The sequence below is a fragment of the Manacus vitellinus genome, unplaced genomic scaffold (assembly GCF_001715985.3).
Source record: "Manacus vitellinus isolate BGI_N305 unplaced genomic scaffold, ASM171598v3 scaffold_3_pilon, whole genome shotgun sequence".
Classification (NCBI taxonomy): domain Eukaryota; kingdom Metazoa; phylum Chordata; class Aves; order Passeriformes; family Pipridae; genus Manacus; species Manacus vitellinus.
The window spans coordinates 6,987,550-7,015,136 of record NW_021940535.1 but is presented as its reverse complement, the minus strand read 5'-3'; the positions used below and the strand labels follow the sequence as shown (position 1 = coordinate 7,015,136).

Here is a 27,587-nt window from a genome sequence, read left to right as displayed (position 1 = left end):
TGCCTCAGACCACCTGCCTTGGTGTCTGAGAGCAGACTTACTATTGCATCTAAGCCCCAAAGAGTAACAACAGCTGATTCAGACTGACAATAGCCACTGCCACAGTGAAGTTGTGCCATGGGCAAGACAAGGAGTCCACCTGCACAGAAAGCTGAGCTCTCAGGGTAGAAGAACTACTATTTCCCAAGGATTCATTCATCTTTTTATAAGAGGCATCCCCTATTTTCCATACATTAGTATGCTACAATTAGTATCCAAACCACTGGGCCACATTCTAGGACTGAAGTGAATGAATTAAAACTTGAAATGTCGATTCAGAATTTCCCCTCTGTGCATGCGGATGCAAAGTGGCTGCCTTCTTCTGCCACTGGCAGACCAGGGCCACTGTGCTTTCACAGGACAGGGACACAGGCAGCAGGGACTAAACCCTGCCATCCCCTTTTCCACAGGTATCTGACAAGGACTGTTTGGAAGAGCAACAAGCTGGAGATAAATGGTGTTCGCAGATGCAGAGGAAGATGACAGTGCTGAATTTCTCACCTTTCTACATAGCCCAAGGACAAATCATTCCCCAGTGAAATAACTGAAGTTGTTACAAAGATATTTTTCTGCTCTCAGTAACTTTCCACTTTGTTACTGCACAGGAGGAAAGTAACCATAAGTACCATATTTGGGTTACAGTCAGAGACACAGTGGTCATTAGACACACCAGTACAGTACCAGTCCTACTGCAGCCTGTACATGAAAAGGCACCTCCTCATCACTGAAGAAGTTAACCTGCCTCTCAGTAGCGCCAAAGCGAGTTTTAATGAGGGAAAACAGCTTCCTCAAGGAACACTACACCATACTGAGTAAAAACTCTGCACCCTGCGGCACATGCGAGGGTGAAATCCAAGGCTCACACACCAAGGCTCAGCCACAGGGAGGCAGGAGCTGTGGGCAAACCTGCCAAAGCAGTCTATACAAAGTCAGCCAATATGGGGTCTAGCAGAGATCCCAGGGAGAGTCACACACCTGGTCTCACCCACAGGAGTAAGGAGGCGGTCTGGGGTCCCCTATCATGGCAGGCAGCACGATGCTGCAGCCCCCATAATTTCTGGCAAACCCCGGCTGGCAGAGCTGGGAAACATCACTTTGCCTGCTGCGGAGACAACCCGTAAAATGGAGGTGCTCGCATTTATCTGCTTCACTAGAAGTGTCGTGAGGTTTGATTAAACGATGTTTGAAAACACTAAGAGTACCTGGGGGCTGTACATGAGGACTGAAGCTTGGACAGCCTCTACTTACTCACTTAGGGAGCACAATCTAGGTGGAGAGACAGATACACCAGAGAATTCTGCCCTTTAGTTCATTTTTTCTTTTCTGAATTAAAAAAAAAACAAACACTACATTTGGCAAACTATGAAATATCTTTTCTAGTAATATATTCATTTTTTTAAAAAATCACATTATATTGAACTTCAGCCCCTTAAAACATATTCTTGGCAAGCCTTCTCTGAGAAAAAACAGCCACATATTTTCTAACCACAGAAACTATGTATGTCCTCTATGGGATGTCAGCATCCAGTAGTCCTCAGATTTCTTTTATTAATTAGTGATCTAATTAACTAGATCTTTAGGCCACTTAAAACATTGTAACAATGAAAATTCTTCATTCCTGTGGTAATACAGAATTCCATTAACAAACACAAATGGAGATTTTCAGTAAGCAGCAGTAAACAAACAAAGAAAAAAAACCCCAAACTAGCAGGGTTTATAATACATTTACATTATAAGAAATGGTGAAGTTTTGTACTTTATTTTTATATATTTTCTTCCAAAGGACAAAATGAAACCAGAAGAAATACTATTAATGCCATTTAAAGTAGAGTTTAAACGAAGTTATCTATAATTGGATAAAGAAATCTGTCTTTTTAATGTGTATGCCTTGAAAATTGGCCAGAAAGTCATCTGTGCATTTTACTTCTTGACAGTAATCACTTTCAATATTCTGTAAAGGTACCCAGGAGACAAGCAGAGATGTTTGGTAGTGAACAGTAAAACATAATCAGTCTTCAGGAAGACAGTTAAAATTACTGATCTGTGACATCTCACATGTTCGAGTCAATTAAATATGATTAATGACTACCTGGGTTGATGTGCATGTTGCTCTTTTGGTATATATACAGAGAAAAAGGACCATGGATATTTACTCACCCTCCTCCTTCATATTCATGTGCAGATGTGTCCTGGAGTACAAACATATGTTCAGAAAATGTTTTGAGGATAAGGAAGGGATTAATGAAATCCAGGAAACGATAGATGCTTTGCAAGTTTGCTGCTGCCTAAAAATCTGCTAAGCTCTTATCGGGGTGTGTGTGGGGAAATCTCGAATTTTTATGTTCTCTTTCTGATGTTACAAAGAGCTCCATGCTAAACTGGTAGGGAAGGTTTTGCCTACCTGAGCAGGTGGTGGCGGTTGTTGCACAAAGCCTTGGGGTGGTGGTGGTGGCTGCAGCACTTGCTGGGATACTGGTGGACCTGAACCTGTAAAGCTTCCCGGGGGAAGCTGTTGACTTGGGGAAGCCATAATGTAACTTGTCTGCTGGGCAGGCTGCTGCAAGAGAGGCGATGGGTAGACAGGACCAGAAGGCGATTCAGGGTTGTCTCCTGATGATTGACGACTTAAGCTCATCTGGCTAAACTGTGCTGTCATGTCATCTCGCTGCAGGGCAAAAGGCAGGAGAAAATGATGTAGACATGATGTCTGCAGTACACACACAAATTAGCAAAACAAAATAGGTTCAGAGCATGAGGGGAAAAGGAACTGCTCAGCTCAAATCCATGCCAAACTTTGCATGGATGTCTACAAAAATAGAGGCAATTAAAATCAAAATCACTATAAATGCTTTGACAAATATTTCTAGACTGCAAGGTGAATGGCATTATTTGGCACAAAAGCCAATTTTGGCTCTTACCTTGCCCCCCTCACCTTCTTTTCCAAAATGACAAGTGAACTTTACAGTGTTCAAAAGAAGACATTTTCAATACAAAGGGCATGAAAATAACATTAAGAATACCTCTATCCCCAAACACAGAATTTGTCAGCCAAGTACATGCTGGTAATTTCACCTGTGTTTCAAATTGATCCCAAGAGGAATTCAGTAGGATTCAGGTGCAGACCTTTCCCTTTTTGGACTGTTTTGAAAATCCAAGGTTGTAAACACAGAGAAGATTAAAAAAAAAGCTAAGCCTTATGTTGCTATTTCAAGGCTTTTTATTCTGCATTGGAAAGAAATAAGTACTTTATTTGACTGGAGGGGGAAAAAAGAATCTATGGTAGGATGAACGTATCAAATAAAGTCAATGGACCTAAGTTTCCTTACATGCTGGTAATAACACAGGCATTCTGGACAGAATCTGTTCAGTCTTGCAAAAAGAGTCATACTATTAAGTGATCTCAAGTTTATTCTGTGAAGGTCAAAGATTTACAAATGTGGTTCTAGGCATCTTCGTTTATGCCCATATCATAAGACTTTTAAATACTCAACATAAAACTCTATTGCATGCTAATATTGAGATTACAGATAGGAAATAAGCATTATAAAAATGCATTTTGCTTAGAACATTCATATTATCTTTTAAAAGGAGACTCCAGTTTTGTTTGCAGCCTGGTGGTGTTCATTCTCCAAAACCATCCAGCACAAAGCATTTAATGTCAGGAAACTTCAAAATACGTAAAAAGAAAAAAAAGGTTGCTTGTGGAAAGCACTGACAGAGACTGCACAGAGACTCACCCTCCCAACTCTGAGAGCAGATACCATGGATCAACACTCCTGACAGATCATCAAGTGGTATATGGAAGTAAGGCTATTAACTTTACTATCATTCTACATTCATATTCAGGCACATAAGTTGTCTGTCTGCAGGTGTTCCTTTAAAAACCTAGATTATTTGTTATCTGAATGGCAAATGACTGCAAATAGATTCTAGAAGAAAGTTCACTGAGCCAGGAATGGCTTTGGATTTGCCCAATAAAGAACAAGAGCTTCAAAACAAGATAATTTATACAGTGTTTGTATAATGTAATGTACATTGAAGACATTAATTCAGGTGAAGTTGTACTATTAAATTAGCCAATAAAAATATCAGCCTTCTTATGACTACAAACCCACCACACACTAGAACAACCTGATATTCCTGCAACACACTTTTCAAGAGAAATAGCAGTGAGATATGCAACTTTTGTTCAGCACGGAATAATTTTTATTGTCCTTTAAATGGTACCACTCATCTACCAGGCACTAATAACACTATTTTATCTGCAAGGATCCACTCAGTTTGGTTTCTGTCTCTTACTATAACTACATGACATCTCTACCTTGGGAAAAAAAAAACAGTCATAAACAAGATTACTAGAGCAAGAGAGAAAAACAACACAAAAAAAATTTGTAGTGCCTCTTAAAATGTCAGCTTCATTTCAGAACAGTATAATCTTGGCCCTGTAAGCACCAAGCCAGAATCAGACTCTAGAAGAGCACTCTATTTATTTTAATTATACATGTCCATTGGTGCATTGTCATGCTGTACAGCGTACCACACCTTCTGCAGCTGGTTCACTGCTACCCTCTTTCCCAAGTGCCCTGGTATCATCAGGGAATAAATCCAGGCAAGGGATTTAGTATACAGATAAAATAATATAAAATAAAAAATAATGATTTCTAGAGGTCTCTTCTCCAGTCTTTGTGGACATAAAAGAGAGATAACCTAAATCTCAACTACTGGAGTTAGCAATTTAAGATCCCTTACATTAAGTGACAAGACATAAGCTCTTATCACAGGCACAACAAAATATTTTTCTGGAGGCTCTGCTCACCATGTAGAGTGCCCTGCTCCTAGCAACATCCTTCAGGTTAGCTAACCAGAATCAGTGGGAATGTTCTTACAAAATGCTTGTCAGTACCAAAAGCATTAAGGTAAATAGGTATTTATTTAGATAGGGTTCTCATGTGGGACACCCATCCTTGCAGTGCTCCCTGGAGGCTCCTGGGCATAGTCATGCTCACATCCCCAGCTTCAAGGAAAGAAAAAAGAAAATCTTTAGTACCACAGAAAACTGCTGCGTTGGAGAGACTGGCAGGAGATGCTGGGGAGGATAAGAAACTGCTGGATATTGGACTGACTGAGAAGATGGCTGCATTGTCTGAACAGGCTGCAAAATAAACACAATGAAAGACATAAATTCAACCATTTAGAGAGAGATAACCACCACCACCACCTTTGTTATTGAGAACAAAGGTATCAATCACAGCTCTGAAAATACAGGTGACTCATCACTAGACCAAGTACAACAGGTCAGGTACTGCAATTTTAGACTTCACTTTAGCCTTATATCAAACAATTCTTTATTACAGATATTTCTGCCTCTTTTCACATATTTGATGGATGTTGGATTAAATAAAGCCAAGCTGTATCTTCTTATTACTAATGTGAGCCAAAGCGAAATTATGATTCTACATTTTATTTACAGAGATAAAAATGGAAGAGCAGCACAGTATAACTATGTACTTGAATTTTGCTGTTAGTGACTGATTTAACTCTGAGTGTGTCATAGGCAAAGGAATAATGATTGTAAAGCTGCTTTGTCAGAACACAGGAGTTTTTAAAAAAATTAGGAAGAACAGGCTGTGAATTACTAACAGACAGGCCATCAGCTTTGAGCAGATGTTTACCTAAGTGAAAAAACAATTTTCCACAGCACTATTACCTTGGAATAGCTTTAGTATTCCTTTCATTTTAACCTCTCATATAACTTCGTACACACGTTTGGTACTACCCCCATCTTCTAAAACTGTGAGGACCAGATCAAGAAATAAGAGCCATAACCATGTAAGTCCAAATCCAGTAAAATCAAAGTAACTTCACTGAATTTAAACATTGTGTTTCTGGGTAATCTGGGATGAAACTGTGCCAAATTATAAAGCTGTACAAGAACTGTAGTAGATCTTGGCTGCTCTGTGACTAAACATAATATAGGATTCTTGCTTGAGTGGTTCCCTCTGCCTGCTCTGCTAGGGGAGAGAGGCATGCAATCCACAAAATTAAGTTTGAACCAGATCCAAACCTTGCTGCCCATGCTTGGCTACACCTGGCCACATGCCACAGCCAGCCCAGGGACCAGAGAGCTGACACTCCATGGCACTGTGCTCAAATCAGTCTGCTCTTCCCCTCTCCTGCTACAGCTCCAGAATTTTTAGCTCAGAGCAGAGTAGTGGCAAGAACATGGGGTGCAGGCACAAAACCACCAAGTTGGGGCAGAGGTGCTTGGAGAGCGGGTTACCCATAGACTGGGCCCAATACAACAGGACATGAAAGAGTTTGTAGAGTCCTTCATTGTACTTGATTCTTTGACTCAAACCCACTGCTGTCAAAAGGGACAGAGAAAGGTCACTCTGGAGAAAATTACAGGCTGCACTACTTTGGGAATGAATGCTTCAGCTTCCACTTATGGGTGAATTTTGCAAAATAACCTTATGTAGACATATACCAACTTGCTTAACAGTACTTTTGAAAATAAAATCATCCTTTACATAAAACTGAAAAAGTAATCTTCTCTATCTCTTTAATCCATGTTGAAAAGCACTTCTTGATATTTTTGTCTAGCTGCATTCCTACCTCCTACCCTTTAGGTCATTCTTCATATCCCTGAGAGCTCCTTCTTTTTTCCAATGGCCACCACACCTACCTGTGTGACAAGGTGACTTGCCATTTGTTGCTGTGGTTGTTGAACCTGCTGAGGCTGCTGGGATGAAGGCTGCTGCTGAGACTGTCCCACCATCTGGCTCCTCATCGTCTGCTGGCCACTGGGAGGATTGTATATTGCCGGTGTCCCATCAGGATTTACAAACGGTTGACCTGAAACAAAACGCTCTGCATTTGTTGAACATTTTAAAGAATATACCATTTCCTGTATGAAAGGATACAGTCATGCTTTAACTGATCACTCTTTAGCTGACCTGCTACAACAGTAAAGTGCTCATCACACTGAATGCCTCATTGCAGTAATTACAGTATCAGCCATCTTTTTTTTTTCTTTTTTTCTTTTTTTTTTCTTCAGGCAAGACAGACAGCAGGTATTTGTTTTGGAAGGATGATTTTTCAAGGAATGGGTGGAAAGTTACCATGGCTATAAGATGATTCATATGCTCTTGTTGCTTGAAGTCATTCAATGATAAATCAATTAACATTAAAATTGAACTTTGGAGCAAACACTTAACATAGGGAATATTCAGTTACATTTTACTCTGACACAATAGCAGTCAAATGTACACAACTACTTCTGACACACTATAGTTTGTAGGAAACAAAAAGAAAACCAAACACCCACTGTTATTTATTTACACATTCCAATAACACAGTAATGTACTTTTGAGAGCTTTGCCCTATGTAATTAGAGGAGCCAGCACTCAAGTATTCAAGGAAGTAACACTTAAGATGTATTTAAAAATCTCTTATATACAAGAAAAATTCTGTCCAAAGCTCTACTAAATTGTTGAACTCATTTCACTTCAGATATTTTAGGTGGGGGAAATAACCTTGCAAAACCAATGTTTGTTTGAAATAATAAAAAAGTTTACCCAAGTCACTGTCTTGCTAACAAAAAAGAAATGGTATTTTTCTGTATGAAAAATGTTTTTCATGACCTCAGTTCTCTTTTCACTTCTATCGTAAATCCGTAAATCAAAGGAATTACAAATGTTTCCATGAGAAAAATTTTAGCGATGATACCATAACCATTAAAGTCAGTAACCAAAGTATGAATATCTGAGATGAAAAGGGAGATCTGGAGCAATTCGGTGGCTTAGAGCTAGAGTGAAACAATGAACTTCTGATTTGCATACTACAAAGCATCTCTACCTGTTCTATCTACACCCCAGACTTTCAGTTTCCCCCTCTTATGAATCACAGTCAGAAATGCCTGAGGAACACTGGCTAAAGAACCTTACTTTCTCTAGAGTATCAACACTTCCTGGACCAACTCGACATCACACTCATGACGAGAAAGGTCATGACTGAGTGGGAGAGAAGCACAAGACAGTTCTGTCCACTGTTTTCCTGAATCTTGCTGTGAACACACTGGGTGACTATGGCATGGACTACCAAGATTTGGGAATCTAAGGCTCCAGAAGCACTTTAGAAGACTGAGTGGGATAACAGCCACCCAAAGCCTGTGTCAGATACTCAAGGGAAGCCAATAAAGAGCATTTCAATGACATAATTGAAAAAGTCCCAGCAATTCTTTTAAAGATGAAAAGAAAAAGACTTTTCATGAAGAAATCTTGAAATAAGAAATGAAAAGGAGAGATCAGATGGTAACAGGGAAGACATTTGTAAGTTATGAACTGTGGCCCTGTTAGAAGGGCAAAGATTGCGATGTCATTTAGAGGAGTAAGAATGAAACATAAATGCTCTTAAATTGTCAAAGGGATTAAGTCAGAACGCGTCAAAAGGAATCCTTTAAAGGGTAAAACAGAAGCAGGTGAAATGGAATGCAGAAAAGCACAGCCACATAAATGGTTCTTTGCCAAAGCAAGTAAGAAGCTTGTCTATCTGGGGAAGGAGAACAGTAAAGCAGAGGAGAGGAAGTAAAGGAAACTGCAGATATGGAAAAGAAAGTGTGGACTGCCAACACCTGAGAAGGAGCAGAGAGGTATAATCAGAGCAAGAAGATATTGACAACATCTGTGGATGCCATTAGAGGTTTGCACAGTCAGTGCCTATGTAGTGTGAAAGGAAGTAAAGATCTTTAAAGGACACAGTGTTATGATCAAAAGAGAGAAAAATTCTGGAAGTAGCCACTCTGCAAGAGGAAAAGAAAGAGCTAAACAATGGTGTTACATAGGGAAAGAAAATCTATTCATTACAGGAAACAAAGCTCCTTTTTCCTTTTCTTTAAACTGTCTTCTCTTCATCTATGTTTCTGACAGCATCCATCACTTTGATAGTTGATCACAGCATCTAGCAATCTAAATCTCCTCCCTATGGAGCTTCTTTTGTAATGTTACCCTAATGAGATGCAAAGATTCTGAGCCCAAAGAGTGATAAATTTGCAGTATGTATTTTGCTGCATGTAAAAAATACAGTAGATGCTAAAGTGTAGCATCTTCCAGCACAGGCAGCATGATGAAGAAGCTAGAAGCGTGAGACAAGAATTTTAGGCTTTTAAAGAATCTTCTCCCTCCATTTTCTTTATTATGTATATATTTACAAGGGAGCCACAGAAATAAAACAGAGGGTTTGAAAGAAACACAAAATCAGATACACGTAAAAATACTTGCTCCCTTAACACATATGGGGCTCCCAGTGATGTCTCTGCAGACAACGAGGCACACTCGGAAGGAAGATGAGGTGCTCTAGTCTAGTGACAGTATTGAAAGGCATTCTACCTACAGCAGAAAAAAAGACTCCCCAGGTACCAGGGAAAAATATGAACTAGCTGCTGCAAATTGCTAAATTGACAAAACAGACGCAGGATGTCAATTTTGTCAATTTAAGATGTTCCTCTTAAACTGCTCTTCCGGCTTTCAAGTGTGGTGACCTCCAGTCTCTGTCCTTACCATGGCCAGGAACAAGCACAATCTCCAAGCAGCAGCAATTCCTTTCATTTGTTTCTCAGTCCTGTCACCTGAATTATGGATGAGTCCTGTCTAGGCCTGCTGAGTTTTGCATGGAAGTGGACCCCACAGCACACAAAATGCTGTCTTCTGTATTGACCAAGAAATTTCAGTGTTGCAGACAGAACTGAAAACTATGGGAACAACAGAAATGAGCAGATGAACATATTGACAGATTTTTTTCTTGCCAACAGTATCAGGCTCTCATGTCAATAGTGCAATAGCTTGGAAAAAAGTACATTTAAGCAGTAAAGGCTTCAGAAAAGTGAAAGGTCTGTGTAAGTTACTAAGTCACCTCTCTGGAAAGAACTTCTCACATTTCAATCTAAACAAGAAATGCTCCCTGATTTTAAATATGCTGATATACATTGATCAGCCCCAGATACTACTATCTCTGAGTATCTGTGGAAAGATTGGCTCAACAGTTTACCAAGGCTGTGTTTTTCTTAAATGCTGCAACTTTCTTGACCAAACTATGACCGAAGCAAAGTATTCATAGTAGTGGACTCACAAATAAGTTTTAGGTATTTGCACTGAAATACTGAAACACAGAAATGTAATACACATAAAATACTAGTAATAAACAAAAATCCCCAAAGAAAAAGCTCCTGGATGCTCTATCAAGGACTTTGAAAAAATATTTTTGAGTTCAATCCTCAGTTCTCATATAATGGAAGATACATTTCACCATAGGCTTTGTTGCTTTAAACCTAGCATAACTCAGCTAAGGTTGACAGCACAGCTAGTCATGGTCACTGAAACGGTTCAAATCACTGAAAAAACATCACAGTCTCAAACTCCCAGAACCTTTTTAATACTGACAGTACAATACTGTAGGGAGTAATAGTGTAATATAACCTGGACTTCATCTAGACCAAGGCGGTTAAGAAATTGCCTTAAACTTTCAGCAAACACTCAAGTTCAAACTGAGCAGTTTCCAAAGCATCCACAGCACTTGGGTGCCTGCAAGCACCTTGTTTGTGCACTGTGGTGCTGCTAACTACCAGGAATTGAACAGTTACAGCTTTGTCTTATCACGAAACTCACAGTTTAAATACAATTGCTAATCATGCAGCTCACATAACAAGATTAATTCTGAAGTGCAAATTCAAATGCAGTCTTTAAGCCTTTTGAAATTCTGCTGACATTTGACGATGTATTTCGACTGCACTGTATCTCAGCATGCTCAATATAGAAAAGCATCTGTCTTTATTGATGCTAATGGTATCTCAGAAGATTCACAACCAAGGAGTGCCAGGACTTCTGAATGATGAATATCCTGTCTGGGATGAAGCAAGTGTGTTTTGTATCACTTCCCACCAGCTATGCCACAATAGCCTCAGAAAGCCAATCTAACTTTGCCAGCAGATTTGAAAAAGACAACTTGCAAAAGGTCATTTGTATGTATATTTGCTCATAAAATGCCCCCAGGAAAATATGTCTAGAAACAAGAAATTTGGTAATTCCCCAGCTGACATGAGAAGCACCAATGGGCAGTATCAGGTAGGAGAGAATCATACTGACCTGTGTGTGGGTTGAGAAGGATACTTCCAGGCGGTATCCCTGCAGCTTCAAGTGGAAGAATGATATAGCTGGTGTTGCTGGGGGCCACCTGGCCACTCATCCCGCTCTCAGGGTAGGACACACTGCCTGTAGAGCTGACTGTTACCCCAGGGACAAGAGATGCACTTTGGAGAGGCTGATGTATTCGTGACAGTGATCCTGAGGAGCCAGCACTGCTGGAAGACTCTGAGCCTAACAGGGAGACACAATCACAGCAGGAGAGGGGGTTACAAGGGACCCCAGTCCCCATCAAATAGGGTATGTACATGAGGAGAGCCTTCACAGACTGCAGAGGTATGCATCACTCCATGCCCTGCTAGGAGCAGGGTTTTCACTCTCTACTGAGACCAGTATCCAGTGGTAATTTTTACAACTTAAAAAACCGCTTTCCTCCCACAAAACCTGCTTCCTCCCAGACAGTAAACAGACTTACCAAAGACAACACAAAATGCTCAGCACGTATTTATAATGCAAAAGTATCAGTTCATAAGGTGTAAAGACTAAACATAGAGTTCATAAATAAATTAAAAAAACCCTATAATCATAACACAAAAAACCCTAAACATTTTCTGTAAGAAAAACAACTGTGTTATCAGTCAAATAACAAGGTAGCTGGGCAACACACATATTAATTTAAAGCTGCCTAAGATGCCACCTAAGATTTTTGCCACTTTGATTTGTCAGCACCTAACCTATTAAAATTGAACTATTAGAGAGCATCCAAAGGAGGGCAACGAAGATGGTGAAGGGCCCTGAGGGGAAGCCGTATGACGATCAGCTGAGGTCACTTAGTCTGTTCAGCCTGGAGAAGAGGAGACTGAGGGGAGAGACATCATTGCAGTCTACAACTTCCTCATGAGGGGAAGAGGAGGGGCAGGCACTGATCTCTTCTCCGTGGTGACCAGGGACAGGACCCGAGGTAATGGCCTGAAGTTGTGTGAGGGGAGGTTTACGTTGGATATTAGAAGAAGGTTCTTCACCCAGAGGGTGGTTGGGCACCGGAAGAGGCTGCCCAGGGCAGTGGTCACAGCACCAAACCCGAGAGAGTTCAAGAAGCATTTGCACGATACTCTCAGGCACCTGGTGTGACTCCTGGGGATGGTCCTGTGCAGGGCCAGGAGTTGGACTCGATGATCCTTGTGAGTCCTTTCCAACTGGGCATATTCTGTGATTCTGTAAAATCAAATGTGCTAAACCACATTTGTGCCTGGAAGAATGGAGATATAGTATTTTAAAACCCAAATATAATTTCCAAACTTCTGAGATACTACTTGATTAGATTTCAATTTGCTTCACATAAAAAAGACAAGAATCTCTGAGAGCATAGGGCTCAGGTGACTGGCTTCCTGAAAGCAGGATGTTATGAATGCAAAGTATGTTTTAATTGCAACTTCTTTTATTTTACTTCTGTGCACTGTCTATTCATCTAACCTTCATAGTGCCCACCTGTAGGTATATACTAAAAGCAAAGACAGAACTCAGACTTCAGTTTTCGCAAACTTCTTCAAGCCCAAATTACATCCTTTCAGATATGGGATACTGTAGGTGGTCCCTGCAGTAGACTGCTTAGAGCCTCAAATTAATTTTCAGTCAAATCCCTATTGAAATTCGTTTATTTCCTCATATTATAGAAATTAGAGCAAAGCAGTTTTCTCCTGAAGAAATCATACTAGCATCCTGTTACTTAACAGAGGGTCTTTTCACAGATTTCTGTAGGTTGCTGTGTAAGACACATTTTTTATCCATCTTCTTCAAACTTTGTATTCATACAGAAGCTACTACAGATACAATCAGTCCCCTTTGTGAACTCTTGTACTGTCATCAGCAGGACCCTAAATCTGCTTCTCCAGTACATAACCAAGAAAGTTACAGAGATTTCAGAAGAAATTTTTAATTTCTATAAATACACTTCAAAGTTGTATTAGTTGCTACATTTTTCCCCTCCTCGTAGACTGAGATTGGAAATTTAGACATGTTATTCCTGTAGGTATAGTTTTATTTATTGGGTAATTTCAGATTTCAGTATTTCTACAAATTGCAGAGTTATTTCTGGAGGCCATCCTCATCAAGCTGCAAGTAGTATTTGGGTATTTGGTGTCTTCCTTGAAATTGTAAAAGCAATGGCTGGAATTTAATTTTCCTCCTACATAAGTTACCAAGTTCTTCCCTGTATTTCCCTAGCCTTTCTACATGCACTTCATGTTGGTTCTTTGAGTTCTTGCTTTACTTTCTCCTCTTTTCCTTCACTTTTTGAATTCAATAGGTTAGAAAGCTACCTGGAGATGGCAGTGGTGATGAGATTTCATAAACCTCCCATTATTTCTAAGTGTGTAAGTAGAATCAAGCCCGAGTTCACTCTCCCCACTTTTTGTGCTATTCAAAAGAAAGGCTGTTAGCATAAAAGAAGACTGCAGCTCTGATATTCAATTGTTATTTTTTCCACCCCTCTCAGCTATTTATATGCCAGAATCACGGACTGATCTATACCAGCTTCTGAATGATAAAAGCCAGAGGACTGCAATGAATTCAGATGCACTTATCAAATGATACGCAGAAACAGTGGAAAATCCTCTGAAGCTATCACCTCATACTGGTCAAGCTGACAGCTTTGAAATGTCTGCCATAAAAGACCTGAGATCTGCTCTCCCATGTCAGTAGATCAACTCAGTGATTTTGAAAAAACACAAATAAGCCACAAACCATATCAAGAATTTTCTGACTGTTTGGAAAAAAAAAATCCCAGAAATCACTGCTTTATCAATTTTGCCCCCATTTATCCTGTACAAGAATGATCTACTTTATTTTTTTCCATCACCATAACTTATTTCCTATCATCTTAAGTCTAGATCTATCAACACAAGTAAATGTAAATTCCAACACTAATGTCTGGAAATTAACACCACTTAATCTTGTCTTTGTAGCTCTGATTGGCTGTTTTCATGCTGTCTAAATCTGGACTAAGAAGTCACCACATAATGAATTCAGTACTGTAGAAAAGGGAAAAAAAATAGAACTATCTGACTTTACTCAGACTCACATTAAGAGATGTCTTGCTAAAGATTTTTGAAAGGAACTTGGTCTAAATGAGATTTTTGTCCCCATTACACAATACAACCTCTTTTTTTTCAGTATGTAATGATGCATACTTCTTCTAGATTATTCTATAATTTTCTTGCTGCTTCACAGTTGACATAATAATAACCTTCACATTCTCATCACTTTTGATTAATATATTTTTTAAGTATTCTGAGAGATACAGCAGTTCAAAGAGTTGTAAAAGAGGGTTTACAGAGGGAGAGAGCATGGCAGTACCAATATGGCAGTACCAATATTCTAAGCACTAGTGAGTGATGCAACATGTCTTGCTCTATTTTATTTCAGTCAGCATTCAGTATCTGATCACTTTGAACATCTCTGCTCATTCCACCTTCCAAGTCCAAGGCAATTTTTTCCTTTCCTATCAACTAGACTCTCAAGATCTATCCACTACTTAGTCCAGACAGTTATTTTTTTCAGGAACAGTAGAGTGCTGGAAGTATTTTTGTCTTGGATATAGTTACTTGGATTAGAAATATTTATTTGTTATTTCTGTAATTCACTTGTGTTTCTCTGTACACCCACATACTTGGTTGTTGGGGTTTTTTTTATGATAATGGTACATGCTCATGTGAACATGATTATTTCTCTGCAAGCTGCACTTCTAAAAATAAAACTGATGTTTCAGCACAATCAGTTGGTGGGAAGATTATGACTGGAAGCAGTTGGCTCGTGACTTATCATCAGTAAGTCTGACACATACATCAGTATTCTGACAGTTTCTGTTGGACTTACCAGATCCATCAGGCTAGTGCCTGATAATAAAAAAGCAGAAATCTAGTTCCAAAACTGAGAGGAAAAAATATATTACACAGGACACTTTATATAAAAAAACCCAACCACCCAAACAAACAAAACCCCCCCAAAAACCCCAAACGACCAAAAAAAACCAGACAAACCAAACCCAGGAAGGTTAATGTATTGAAATGCCTACATATAATTGTCTTTCCCCAACAGGAGTAGCAACGAACACCTAACAGGAGAGATTAGACTGTGTCTCCAATTACTTGGAGCCCTGCCAAGGAAGTTAATGATCCCTACAGACCTGTATCAACACGGCTAATATCCCAAGCCAGCTTTTTGTAAATGAGGGGGAAAAATACACTCCAACAGATGTGCATTCCACTGAATGGAAACCACATTAAGAGAAGCTAAAGGTGCAACAGTTACATCTCCTATTTAACAATTATTTAAATAAGTATGTAGATACACAGAGAACATTTCTTTGAAGCACATCTTGTCTTCCCTCACAATAATCTATGTTAAAACCTGTGGCAATGTGTCAGTGACAGTAACATGGTAGTTGATGTGTTATATTTTCACTTCTTTGGTGTTACAGACTGAATAGGTACATCTTTGTCCCCCTGCATGGACAACTATTTCACTTACCACTTTATATGCTTAGTCAACCCTGGAAAGTCCACTATATTCCTGGAAATCTAAACCAACCAACATTTTGTATGATGTCTTAAGCAGTAGGAATACAACTTGATTGAAATTTGTTAAGTTATTAACTCCCCACTCAATATTGAACTATAGTTTAACACATCTCTGCATATCTACTACGCTTCAGAATAACAGAGAAGAAAATTTTATTTGCAAAATACAATCTGTGCTTTTCAGTAGAACAAGGTTCTCTAAACAATCAACAGGTGCATGAAAACAACCATCAGAAGCATTAAGATAACCATGTTATGGGTTTCAAACAGCCCCTTTTGTGAAGTTTGCAAAAACGAAGTAACATAATTCCTATACTAAGCCCTAATTCCTGTGCAGCTGAATGCAATTAAAGTCTAAGACTAATTGACACTGCTGGACTCTACTGCAGAGAACAGCATGTTCTATGATCTCTTGCCTAGGGGGAAGCTAACATCTTCCTGTGCTTCAGTTCCTGCTTGCTTACTATGTATTATTAATTACTGATTTATCAGAAGTTAAGGTTAAGGGCAGAACATTTAATTTTGATGACAATATTAAAAGTGATCCAGAAGGACTTCAATACTAATATTGCATTACTGTATACACTCTCAAAGGCAATTGTGAGCCTTCTTTGAAAATTCTGAAACTTTTAATACTCTATGCTCAAGAAGAGTGTTTAACAATGCTTCTGTAAGACTGTCACATATATAGAATAATTTTCACATTTAAAGAGGCCACAAATAATTTCTATAATTTAGACAATGAAGAACATTTTGACCAACTAATGACTTCATACCACTTTCATATCTACTATATGCAAGACAGAAATGTTTTAAATTTATTACTGTGAATCATAAACCCCTTCAGAGAACAGACTAGTATTTTCTGTAGAGGAGAACTGAGACAGAATTGGTGCCTATCAGGCGCTACCAGAGCGGTGTGTGTAATGTTTGTAGCAACAGCTCTGAAATTCCATTTCAACCACTGTAGTAAAGACAACAAAAAAAAATAATCAAGATCACTCAAAATAAAAACAGGATCAACATTTAAATGTCCACTGAGCTACAGAAAACCAGGGCTACCTATGGTTAGAGCACAGAAGATATAATGCAAAAACATGCACAATGAAGTGTCACTTGGTACCTAATGCACCTTAGAAAACAAATGCAAATAGCTCATAGAGGCGTTGACAGCTATTGTATGAATGCACTCAGCATTTTTTTGGTGAAGTGAAAACACTGTATCAAGACACATTTCCCTATTATTTTTGGAACAGTCATTCTTTTCTGCTTTAATGCCATTCAATAGCATATCAGAAAGAAGGACAGAAATAGTGATTTGGATATTATTTCCTATGACTTTTCTCAGGCTGATTGACTGTTTGTGTCCTGGCTTTGAAGATACACATCTGTTTTGACATCCAGTCTTCCTCTTCTTCCCCGCCTCTTTTTATTTTGTTTCTTTTTTACTCTTCCTGTGCCTGAACTAGCTTTCCAATTTAAACACCTTCCTTACAAAAAGTCAAAGCACTTACAAGAGAACATGAAATTTTAATATCACTGATGTTTTAAAAATGTATTATAAGAGCTTTCATTTGAAAGCAATTTGGGGTTTGGTGCATACAGAGTGCAGATGCTTTTACAAGTATTGGCATGCTTCAGAAGTCTCTCCTCTAATACATTTCCTAAGTGCATCCTTTATTATGCTTAACATTAAAATGGCTACTTAAAAATATTATTCTTGTAATTAGAGGTCTCCTTCAAACTGGATTTCCCTGACATCATTTTAAATGCTCTTCACCTCTGCAACACAATGCCGCAGAGAAATACATTTACCTGCACTCTACTGAAGGTGAATGATACAAAAAAAGTATAGCAGGGACCTCTGCCTCCTCCCTAATTCAACGCACATTAAATTCAATTCTAGTGCAATGGAAAGATTCACAGGTGTCAAAGAAACGTGGAGGTAAAACCATGGTCTGCTGCATACTTCAAGCCCCACTGTATAGTCTATTCAGTCTACATTCAAACAAAAAATACACAAGAACGTAGTTTCACAACTACATACACACTGGAATTGCACACTGTCTTCCCTGGGGTAGTTCCCATAAGGAGACAGAATGCATGATATGAAGGATTCTGTCCTCCATCTGCTCGGCTGAACACACTGACTGAAGGGACAGGGGGCAATGGTGACAAGTTCCTGCCCAGCACTGCAGGTAGGTCTCCTCTGTCATTACCCCCCTGTCCCAGGTGCCCTGGGATAACAGATGTGAGGCTCTGCAAGTAGAATCAAACAATAGCAAGGATGGCAGTTCCTCTGGATGGAGGTTAATTCAGACTATGCTCTGCATCCAATACGCTTCCATAAATTAAAAAGGATGGGTCATGGTCATACTAGACTCCCTTCTGAAGGGAACAGAAGGCCCAATATGCTGATCAGACTCACTTCTTGGGGTCATCTGCTGCCTTGTTGGGGCCCATCTTGGGCACAGTGACTAAAAAAAGACAGTTTTCAACTCTCAGAGAAGTAACGGGGTAGTGGTGGGGGGAGAAAACAACTATCTTGGACTTACAGAGGGACATTTCGGCCTGTTTATGAAACTGATTGACAGAGTCCCCTGGAAGGCAGTCCTGAGGGGCAAAGGGGTCCAGGAGGGCTGGACATTCTGCAAGAAGAAAATTTTAAAGGCACAGGAGCAGGTTGTAACCATGTGCCAAACAACAAGCTGGCATGGAAGACAGCCAGCTTGGCTCAACGGAGAGCTTTGGCTGGAACTCAGGAAAAAAAGAGTTATGACCTTTGAACAAGGGGAAGTCTAATCAGGAGGGCTACAAGGCTAATGTGAGATTATGAAGGCAGAAAATCAGAAGGGCGAAAGCTCAACTAGAATTTAATCTGGGTACTACTGTAAAAGACAACAAAGAATGTTTTTGAAAACACATTAGCAAAAAAAGGAAGGCTAAAGATAATCTCCATCGTTTATGGGATTTGGGGAGAAACAAAGTGACAAAGGCTGAGGAAAAGGTTGAGGTACTTAATGCCTTCTTTGCCTCAGCCTTCAATATCCAGAGCAGCTGTTTTCTGGGTATCTGGTCCCCAGAGCTGCAGGACAGGGACAGGGAGCAGAACGAAGCCCCCATAATCCAAGGGGAAATAGTAAGTGATCTGCTACACCACTCAGACACGCACAAGTCTATGAGGTCAGATGAGATCCATCCAAAGGTTCTGAGGGAGCGAGTGGAAGTGCTCACTGAGCCACTTTTCATGATTTATCAGCAGTCCTGACTCACTGGAGACATCTCAGTTGAGTGGAAGTTAGCAAATGTGATGCCCATCTACAAGAAAGGCCTGAAGGAGGATCTGGGGAACTAAAGGCCTGTCAGTCTGACCTTGGTGTGAGAAAACCTACGGAGCAGATCATCTTCGATGCCATTATACGGCATGTACAGGACAACCAGGGGATCAGGCCAAACCAATATGGGTCTATGAAAGGCAAGTCCTTCTTGACCAACTTATTCTCCTTCAATGACAAGGTGACCCACTTAGTGGATGAGGGAAAGGCTATGGGTGTTGTACACCTGGACTTTACTAAAGCCTTTAATGTCATAGCACCCTCCGGGAAAAAACTGGCTGCTCATGGCCTGGATGGTTGCACTTTTCACCCTGGTTGATGGCCAGGTCCAGAGTAGGGGAGAATGGAGTTGCATCCAGTTGGCAGCTGGTCACAAGTGCTGTTCCCCAGGGTTCAGTATTGCAGCCAGTCCTTTTAATATCTTTATCCATGATCTGGACAAGGGGATCAAGTGCACTCTCAAGAAGCTTGCAGATGACACCAAGATGGGAGAGAGTGTTGAAGTGCTAGAGGGTAGAAAGGTTCTGCAGAGGAACCTGGACAGGTTGGATCAATGGGCCGAGGTTAATTTTATGAGGTTGAATGAGACCAAGAGCCATGTCCTGCACTTGTGTCACAACAATCCCAGGCAGTACTACAGGCTTGGGAAAGAGTGGTCAGAAAGCTGCCTGGTGGAAAAGGACCTGAGGGTGTTGGTCAACAGTTGGCTGGATATGAGCCAGCAGTGTGTCCAGGTGGCTAAGAAGGCCAATGGCATCCTGGTTTGTATCAGAAATAGTGTGGCCAGTAGGACCACAGAGTGAAATCTGACCAACTCAGGTTTGATAAACTGGGTGTAAATTAAGTACTGTCCATAAAACACTCTCAAGCTGAAAGAGCACTAAGTGCTAAGTATTGATTACCACTTGTCCTGTACTATATGTATCAAATGAACCAATCTGATGGAATCATCTGATAGGTTCATTATTTATTATGCACTTTTACACTAAAGTATAATGAGTAGCTTAATGGCATAGCTTGAAATTACTTAGATCCAGACCCTGTGACTCACTCATATGTTAATGTACTCGTAAAGTTAATGCAAATAAATGCAGAATTCCCACCGGTTCATAGTCTGCTTAAATGGTGCTTTCATTTAATGGGAACTAAACAAAGAAATGGAGAGATTGTGGGACCTCTGTGAATCCGCCACTTCTGCCTGCTTCCACCATAGCCCCATCTGCCAGCAGCAAGGCAAGGTTGTTCTCCAAGATACACATGGTCTGCATTTTAGCAAGGACAACAAAATATTCTTGGATTTCTCATCAAATATATGACATTTAACTATTCAAAACTTAAAAATATTAAGATTAATAAAAAGTTAAAATCTGTGTTTTCTCTGAAAGGATTGCCACCTTTTCTTGCTACAAGTGCAGATGGTGTTCCAACAGGGTGTGCACATACTGTACTCCAAGAAAAGCCTACCTCTCCTATGATTTGCAAACCTCGGGCACCATGCTTTTTTCTTGATTCCTAAAAAGTCAATACCAGGTACCCAGATACTAGCATCTATAGATGGACATACACATCTCCCATGTACAGGAAATACAGCTGTTTATGTATTTCACCACCTACTTCAACCATAGGGGTGAGACTACATGCTCTCTGAAGGTCCCTTCCAACCCAAACCATTCTGTGATATACTGTACTCAGACAAGTACCAGTACAGCCATTTATTATCACATAACAGGAAGCACTGTGAACCCAATACAGTACTAGCTACCTGTTTTAGACAGTTTGCCGGTACTTCTGTTACTTGATGAGCTATCTCCTCTTGTCAGGACGGTTATCCCACCAAAGCTGGCTGTCTTTGTTATGGCTGGCTTCAAATTTCGATTTGAGCTGTCCGAGTCTGTGCTGCTCCATGGCCTCTGGTGGTCTGTCCACTTTAATTCATTCTCTGTACTGCTCTGTCGACTGCCAGATGTCTTCCCGATGCTGTCTCTATTACCCCTACAGACATCAGGAAACAAAGACTTACACACAAATAAAACCATGTCACAGCAGAGTTTATCGCTGGGTACCCTGCAGCGACCTAAATAAAGAAAAAGGAAATACTACTCTGCATTTATGAAATCATGTTTGAAACAGGGGATTTGACCCCCATACTCATCTGTCTTCAGCATGTAAACACCGCTATACCTTTTTTATATGCACAGTACTTACCACCGTTCCCCTTCTGCACATTCCCTGAGAGCACTTCACCAGATGTGGCTGACATAGTACTATCAGGCAGCACTGATGTAGCATTTCTGTTGTCTTCCCTCAGCAAAGCCCTCACTACTTCTCACTTTTCTGTGCATCTCCTGTGATGTTTTTCTCACCAACTTCACCTGCCCTCTACCTTTGTCTTCATACCCATCCTCCTTATTTTTATTGCACCTTGCTTCCAGTCATCAGTTTTGTGAAGTCATCCAATGCTTCCCTAAACATGTGTCCTCTCAATGTGACCCCGAACTCTTCACTGCTAACGCTCCACCTAGAGATGCATGAGTTGGTTTATTTCCCCTCTGTATACAGTTGTGAGAATCTCTGGGCAGAGGTTGTCTGTCCTCGAACAGTTGCAGAGCACCCAGTGTAACAACACACTAAACTGTGACCAGAATTTGGAGGAGAATTTGGCTTATTTATGGTGAGCTTTTACACTGTACTGCTAAAATGACAAAACCAGAATGCTATAACAGCTTAGTGCACCATGACTGTTATCCCAAGTGATGCTCGTAACACTGTCTTTGGAAGTCTTTTAGAAGACATTTTCCACCCCTCTGTCTTATTTTACAGTATGATAACTTACAGGTTCAAAGCTCTTTCTACAAATCAAAAATGATGGGACGGTATCTATTTTTTTTTTGCCCCCTTTGTCCCTGTGAACATAGCTCCTGGTTTTTATTTGGAGAACCTGCTGGGCTGTGTCACTTGGGACATGAAGGAGCAGCGTGTCAAAGGTAGGATCAGGCTGTTGCACTCCTTGCCTGTGAACCAAACCTCTCACAGATGTGATCAGCAGTATAAATGTGTTGACCTTTGCTAGATCCAGACTGTGGGAAGTCATGAAGAGAAACAGCACAGAAGCAACAACACAAAAAAACCAAAAAATATTTTGAAAATAAATCATCCTAAGATTTAATTGGAAAGAAAGATACCAAAGTATATTATTTAAAGACTCTTTTGTACTCTTGTGCTCAGAAATTAACAAGTCTCTTATATTTATATTCTAGTGGAAAAGAGGAAAAGGAATGCTTTTGTATTCTGTGGTTTTTGGTTACACAAAATTTCTTTTAGTTTCCCAAACCCAAACAGATATTACTCATTAAGAGTGTCTCTGTGTAGATGCCTCCTTACTCCTGCATGCCTGCTCCCTGACTCTCAGATCATTAAGCCTAACCCAAAGAAAGAAGAAATGTTTTTTTGCCTGCTGCCTGTGGTCATGGGATGCAGAAGCAGATGCTCCAGCACTGTTCCTTATTTGGTCCAATCTCTCCATCTCCTCTGTGGCTGCTGTGATAACATGCAGGGTTAGCAACTGTACATCAAATATTCCTTTTCTTCTCATAGTGAAAATTTATGTATTATAAATAAATATAAATATAGGTTTGAAGTGACACAAGCTGTCACTCCTACATATGAAAACCCCAATGCATAAAGACATCTAGTGATCACCCTATTTCTGTAGAGCTCTCCCTGTCCCTTAGTGGATGAAGGACATGCTTCTGAAAGCACATATTCCCTCTGCCTGCTCTGCTTAAGACTTGTGGCAGCTGACTGACATCTAAAGCAACTTGGCATGCTCAACTCTGGTTGATCTGAACTGAATCTGTGAGAGCTCATGATGGGGGAAGACAATCTTCCTAAGATCCACAGAAGAACACTACCACAACCAGACTGGGTCTTCTACTGATCCAGTGTGTCAAGTGGTAAAAATGTCCTCCATGAAAATAGGGACTGACTCTTACTGATATCCTTGGGATGCTATTTGGGATATAGGATACATCTGAATGTTCTCTGGGCAGAAGGAATTGGAGCTGGGAAGACAAAGTTCACAGAGAAAAAGTTTCAAAATATAGCTGCTTTGGCTAATGGAACTTCAATCAGTTTCACCTCAATGGACTATTATTTCAGCTTTTAATAAACCAATAAAAGGAAAAAAGGTCAGTCTGGGCACTAGTCTATGAAATGAGCCTGTTGTATACACTCCAGCAAAAATGAGATTCCACCAGTTACAGTCACTTCCAAATTGCGGCAGTCTGAGCAGCTGGGCACCTGGAAATCTCCTATGGTTCCTGAGACAGTGATCCATAAAACCAAAGGAAAGGGACCTCTTGTTACCTTTGTATTCAGAGAGCCTGGGATGAGTGAGATAGAACGCATTCTCCATGTTCCTTTCCAACCAGAAAAATGACATATCCAGACCTGTCAAGGTTTCCCTTGGCAAGGACACAGATAGAATCACAAGTAAAAGTTACTGGGAAATGAATATTAAATAAATTCATACAAACCTAAACAGCTGTCTTTTCTTATGGGTATCATTGCATATGCTACTGTCTTCCAACAGCCTACTGAAAAATGAAAAAAAAGATTATGCTAACAAACATGGTAATTCAAATTTATCTGATCTGAAAAACATAGATTAGATTTCTAGAAACATCTTCCAACTTGTGTTAGATTCAGTTTAAAAAAACAAGGCTAAAATTCCCCCCTCCTCCCTCGCCCATAACTGAGCACAGTCAACTGAACGTAAGAAACATCAGCTAGGGAGGCTGAAGGCCATTTAGCATTTCCTGTTAGCAAGCAAGGTAATTCTCAGAAGCCAAGGAACCATATATCCACATCCAAAGGAAAATTCATAAAAAATATCACTTAATAAGAACATAAAAATGCAAGCCAGCAAAATACTGCATATGTGATTTTAAGTACTTGCTAAGTCGCTTGGAAGTCTCTGCAGCTCAGAGAAATGCTCAGGTTCTCTGACAAAAAAGAAAGGCAAAGCACTTAAACCCATACCTAACTTTCAACACAGCAAATCAACAGGATTGCTCATGTGTGCGGAGCCCAGTACAGGTTCAAGTGCTTCACCTGATCAAAGGCTGTAGGGCATGAAGCAAGAAAAAGCAGTGTTCTTAGGAACACAGCTGAAGCCTCCATCAGGACAGCAACAGTTCAGGCAGTACAGTTTGCAACCTGGCCTTTTACTGGTCTCCACTTGGGTATGCATTCTCACACCAAGAAAGCAGGTCAGTCAGCTCATGGGTTTGAGCACAGCAAACCACGTGTAAATACCAAAACTGGCCACATTCTCCTACACAGGGGAGGCCTGGCTATGGAGTTCATGGTTTATCCCATATAGGTACCCACCCTACCCTCAGCAGCACAGCCTCTGAGGGCTTTTCATGCTGACCTGAAATGTGAACAACTGTGTCATGTTTGTTGTCCAAATCTTTCCTGAGAGGGGAAAAATAGGTTTATGGTAGCATCTGTTTTTTTGCTTTTTGGGTTCCTCTGTTGTAATTTTTATTTTTTTTCATAAAACATATCTCCATAGTCACAACACAGAAGAATCAGCTGAGAAAATATCCTTGGCTCTCAGAATATAAGGTGGTTAGATAACAGTGCCTATGATCTCCTGAGAGCCCTCCCTCATTCCACTTACAGAACTGTCCATCAGAAAAGCTGGTTTGTACCATTACTGTGAAGTCAATTTTTATGGGAACATCTGACAGGTGTAAGGATGGACAGAGAACAAAATACTATGACAGATAGCTTCCCCTTCTTCAAGGGAGTGGTAAAGAGTTCTAAAACCTTCACAGGACAGACTCAGGCCAGCACTGCCCAAACACTCACCAGTGAAATTCCCAGTTTTGGTTAAAATCCTTATGGTAGCACAGTTTTTAAGATTTTTAACACAGTTAAGCAACTTATGGCTGTTATGGAGTCAACACTTCATACTTCATAGATTCTTAAAAACAGTTTATTCTTCCCTTTAAGTGGATTTAACATAATAAAAATAACATTCACAAGAACTATCACACAGTAATGCTAAGTAACAGTGGGCTCAGATATCACCGTCTCATTACCACACTGCAGCAGTAAAGCAGATTCAGCTTGGGGAACTTGAGAGCCTTCAAAAGCAACAAGTAATGTCAGCATTGCTGCTCAGCCCCACAGGAGAGCAGGTTAAACAACAGAAACACAAGTCCGATGTTTCATAAATACCATCATCCAGTCACTGCTAGAGTGCTTTTTAAAGATCAATAAGTTAAATTCTAAAGGCACCCCAGAGACAGAATAGTCATTTGAAATGAAAGCTTAGGTGGGCTCCCCTTCTTTCCCACAATCTGCTTTTTAAACTGAAATGCAAAGCCTCAGGAAAGCAGCAATAGTAACACCTTATCTGCTCAGATATCATATTGCAAGGCAATCTCTTTTACTCCCTCTTAAAGCATAAAACCACTTCAGATAATATGGATTAAAAATTTGCTCAACATTCTTCACATTAGGATAAATTACTATAGAACTATAGATAGATAAAATGAGAAACAGCTAAATTTAACACACACACACACACACAAGCTATTTTTTACCTGTTTTCCACAAAAAGGTTTTCCTGGGAGCAAACTGACTGAAAAATAAAAAAGGCATTGTATCAGACGTTCTAGATATGCTCTGCTGTTCCAATTTCTTCTTGATTTTAGAATTACCTCCTCTGCTCAGGCTTAAGGGGATTTCAATTCATGCATCATTTGCATTTGCAGAAGACAGGAGGGGAGAAAAGGTCAAGAATAAGGTCAGGCCAGTAAAATAAATTCCATGCATTACAACACATTGCCAAAGAGGGGTCTCAGTTTGGAAACAAACTGAAACTTCTCAGTTGTGGGATTTGAAGAAGGTAGTATGTGCAAAATACTGGCAAGTTGAAAGGAAAACTCATTTTTCCTGCATAATATAAGGTTCCACTGGTCTGCCCTACCACGTCAAAGTAAGACTGCAGAATAGCACGGAGCTGCAGATAGAAAGGACAAATAGAAGGAAAACATGCAGGATTGACAAAGTTCCTCAAAGGGAGAGAAGCTACTGCAGTTCTTAGAAATAGTGTGTGATTTCACATTTTACAGTTGGAGAGGGAACACTGAGATATAAAATGATAATAACCTTCTTAATAATAATATTAACACAAATCACAGTCTATCACAAAAAGGTTCCCTGCTGGAAGACTTAGATTCCAAAAAAGGTGAAGGGCTCAGAATAAGTAAATCCTATGGGCAAGTGTATAATTCTTTTAGCATTACTTAATTTTTATGCAGAGAAATGAAGCTGTACTCAATTTTCCATGAATAATTCTCCCTCTTTGATTTTTTCATTTCCCTCCTATTTCATGTTCACTACACAAAATGCCTCATAGCTGTCACTGGATTATATCTCGATGAGGTACAGAAGAAAGAATAGTCAGTGCTTGCACTGAATTTAAACAAAAGGCAGTCAAAGGGAGGAGGGCATCAGAGATCATGCCCATTACTTCTGTAACAATGGGATTCAGCTCAAAGAATAATGAAATGCCATCATTAGCTGTGTCAAATTTTAATGGTATGGGATATGCACAGATTTTGGATGTTTGTTTTGACAAGGGTGAGTTAAATGACCTACTCAAAAGAGTGCTGGCCAACACTAGAAGCAACACCCTGCTCATTCTTAGTGCTCCAGCAGATGCCTGGACAAAGTTTTCCATTGGCACCACAGCCAATTTACAAAAGCAAGGAATTCATCCCTGAGACGGCAATGCAATTTCTCATTAAAGCTGTAATTCACCCACCCAGAATCCACATTAGAGAACATCTGACAGCTCCGTGGGCTTCCCAGGCAAGCTTCCACCCTGCACTCCTGCTAAACTTGCAAGGCTCTCGGCTGCATCAGTGGCAAGTGCATCTCTCCTTAGCACAAAGCCTCAGGGCACCAGGAGCAAGTTCTCCATCGCCAGGGACCAAAATCCACCAGCTACAGTAGACCTAAAGTTTCACCCCAGGCTGAGAGAAGACAAAAACTGTTTCATCTAAAATCACTGGGATCCTTCGTACAACTACGACATTGCATCTTCTCTTGTTTCATGTACCTTACTCAACAGGTTTCATTAACGAATGTGGTTGTGCAGATTTCAGCACAGTCTAACTACCCACAAAAGCATAGTGAAATCACCCATGGGCTTGTACAACACCAACTGCGGGGGCATGTCTTCATCTTGAGGTGCCATGATGGGCATCCGTGCACTGACTTCACTGCAGACAGATTCCAAAGCAGCATTACAACTACTCTCACAGAAAAACCTTTGCTCAGAGTACTGGTCTGTGTACTCACAAAGTTACAAAAGCAAAGGGGCATGTGCCTGTCTAGATTAATTTAATTTTTTTGAAGTTTTTAAAGAGACTGCAGTGTAAATCAGAATAAATATTTGGGATTTATATTTTATCAAGCAA

At 40.1% G+C, this 27,587-nt stretch overlaps 1 protein-coding gene across 13 annotated transcripts in view; it reads right to left on the bottom strand.

The window, feature by feature from the left end:
* The window catches only part of ARPP21 (cAMP regulated phosphoprotein 21), a 194,625-nt gene that overhangs the window by 42,319 nt on the left and 124,719 nt on the right, over nt 1-27,587 (bottom strand). For 7 of the 13 annotated variants that reach the window (XM_018075337.2, XM_018075347.2, XM_018075342.2 and 4 more), the window contains 7 exons: nt 25,704-25,741; nt 23,622-23,681; nt 20,846-21,078; nt 11,178-11,408; nt 6,725-6,894; nt 5,087-5,191; nt 2,441-2,704 (listed from right to left, as the gene is read on the bottom strand). In XM_018075337.2, the coding sequence (XP_017930826.1) occupies nt 2,441-2,704; nt 5,087-5,191; nt 6,725-6,894; nt 11,178-11,408; nt 20,846-21,078; nt 23,622-23,681; nt 25,704-25,741 (1,101 nt within the window). The remainder of the gene's footprint in view (nt 1-2,440; nt 2,705-5,086; nt 5,192-6,724; nt 6,895-11,177; nt 11,409-20,845; nt 21,079-23,621; nt 23,682-25,703; nt 25,742-27,587) is intronic. The other 6 variants (XM_018075344.2, XM_018075348.2, XM_018075345.2 and 3 more) reach the window with 4 other exon arrangements.